The sequence below is a fragment of the Pundamilia nyererei genome, unplaced genomic scaffold (assembly GCF_000239375.1).
Source record: "Pundamilia nyererei isolate P.nyererei 1_Seehausen unplaced genomic scaffold, PunNye1.0 scaffold00457, whole genome shotgun sequence".
Lineage (NCBI taxonomy): Eukaryota > Metazoa > Chordata > Actinopteri > Cichliformes > Cichlidae > Pundamilia > Pundamilia nyererei.
This window is the reverse complement of record NW_005187858.1, coordinates 37,611-39,719: the sequence shown is the minus strand read 5'-3', so window position 1 is coordinate 39,719 and position 2,109 is coordinate 37,611. Positions and strand designations below refer to the sequence as shown.

General features: G+C 43.1%; 1 protein-coding gene across 1 annotated transcript in view; it reads left to right on the top strand.

Moving 5' to 3' along the window:
• LOC102213370 (scavenger receptor cysteine-rich type 1 protein M130-like) overlaps window positions 1–1,441 on the top strand; it is a 5,898-nt gene extending 4,457 nt beyond the window's left edge. Inside the window, exons 4-5 of the mRNA XM_013916081.1 lie at window positions 727–1,053; window positions 1,131–1,441. Coding sequence (XP_013771535.1) covers window positions 727–1,053; window positions 1,131–1,441 — 638 coding nt within the window. The remainder of the gene's footprint in view (window positions 1–726; window positions 1,054–1,130) is intronic.
• Window positions 1,442–2,109: the final 668 nt, after the last annotated feature.

The window sequence follows — 2,109 nt, the reverse complement described above, 5'->3', positions numbered from 1 at the left end:
TCTGTTGGTCTTCCTTGGTCTCTTGTGTTCTGGGGGCCTCTGGATGTCTGGAGTTTTGATCTCCTCCATACCTGCTTCATGCCCTGGAGGACGGGGCTGATCTTATGTGCTGCACAATAATGTTTAATATTTAGTATTTACTGTCATATTGTGATGTTGTTTATTCTATTGCTCTTGTTTTCTTCTGCTTGTTTTCTTTTTTCTTTCTCAACGGGTGATCCAGGTGATCGATAGATGCATTTTTTTTTTGTCTGCTTATTTAGTTGGTTTTTGGTTTTTTTGCCCTTTATCCTTGTCCCTCTTCTCCGCTGTTTTTCCTCCCTCTTCCTTTCTCCCTTTTCTTTTCCTCATTCAAGTCTGTCCCGTATACCTAGCAAGTGAAAAAAATATATATATAAAATAAACAATAAAAGGTGAATCAAATAGACCATTACGGCAAGGCTGGGATGGTCAATTTGATAAAGTAAATCGGTTGGGCATCTTTCTTCTCCTTTAGACAAAAAAGAGCCAAACGGGACAGAAAAAAAAGGAGTTTGTCTGCATTTGATGACACATATCAGTGTGAACTGTGTGTGTCAGTGACATGTGTGTGTTCTGATGTTAATGATGAAATGATGTTGGGGTTGCGCTGCGTAGACTTTGAATCAGTGAAAAGTTGTTTGCTGACCTCTTCTTCTCGTGTCTGCTGTCTCTGATCTCTCTCTATTTGATCTCCTCTGATCTCTTCAGACTCTGTGAGGCTGCTGAATGGGACCAGTCTGTGTTCAGGCAGACTGGAGGTCAACTACAACCAGTCTAACCAGTCCAAGCAGAGCTGGACCTCCGTGTGTGAAGATCATTTTGACCAGCAGGATGCAGAGGTGGTCTGTAGGGAGCTTGGCTGCGGGCCTCCCTCAGCCCTCCAGGGGGCACTCCATGGAGACATGGGGGCTCCAGTGTGGAGCAAAGAGTTCCAGTGTGAAGGCCACGAGTCTACTCTCCTGGACTGTAGGAGCTCAAACTCTACTAGAAGCAGCTGCTCACCAGGCAAAGCTGTTGGACTCACCTGCTCAGGTAGAAGAGCAGCTGCAGCTTCGATTTGCTTCAAACTCACTTCATTTTTTACTGATGACTCTCTGCTTTCTGTTCAGAGCCTATCAGGTTAGTGGGAGGAGCCAGTCGCTGTGCAGGTACACTGGAAATTAAACTGGGAGAGTGGAGACCAGTGGATGGAGATAATTGGGCCCTGAGGGAAGCAGCAGTTGCCTGTAAACAGCTGGACTGTGGCTCCGCTCTTGCTATAGAACACAGGAAGTCCTCAGACAGACCTGTGTGGAGGATACAACATGACTTTGTTAAGAGTAGATTTTCTCTGAGGGAGTTTGTAATACCAGTAAACTCTTCCTCCACTGTGGATCTGACATGCTCAGGTAACCACATCACTTCATCATTTGTTACATAAGGAGGTAGAGTAGACAGTGTGTTTTTCATCATGCTAACTTAAGATAGTTAACTTTTTATTGTCATTGCACAGTTTTACCTACTACAATAGTACAGTGAAAACGGGTGCCATGTTGGCACTACACAGAGCACAACAGGACAACAACACACTATCTTAATGTAATAATTAAAGAGACATTAGATTAAGTGCATGATAAATAGAATTAGTATATTTTGGGGGGGAGGGGGGGTCCAATGACTTTTGACCCTCTGAAGTGCTTTTTTTTGTGCCATGGTGCTGCTGGAGAACCACACACAGATGCAGTTGTCAGCACACTTTCAATGGAGTAGCTGTAGAAGACGATCAGCAGGTCCATTTTTTTGAGGATTCTCAGGAAGTGGAGACACTGTTAGGCCTTCCTCATGTCCTCTTTTGTTCTTTGACATGGAAATTGTTTCCTTTCAACAATCACAAAGGATCTTCCATTTCCATAAATGTGCCTGGAGCAGATAGTAGTATTTATTTATTGTCATTGTCAAGAACAATGAAATTGCGTTTGGGGCTTCCATACAACCCAAAAAAAGAAGAAAATAATAAATACCCCTTAAAACCCAAGTGTACATATTTAACCCAGTGTGACTCCAATGCAATAGACAATCCTTAGCAATAACATGTGAACATGACAAGTA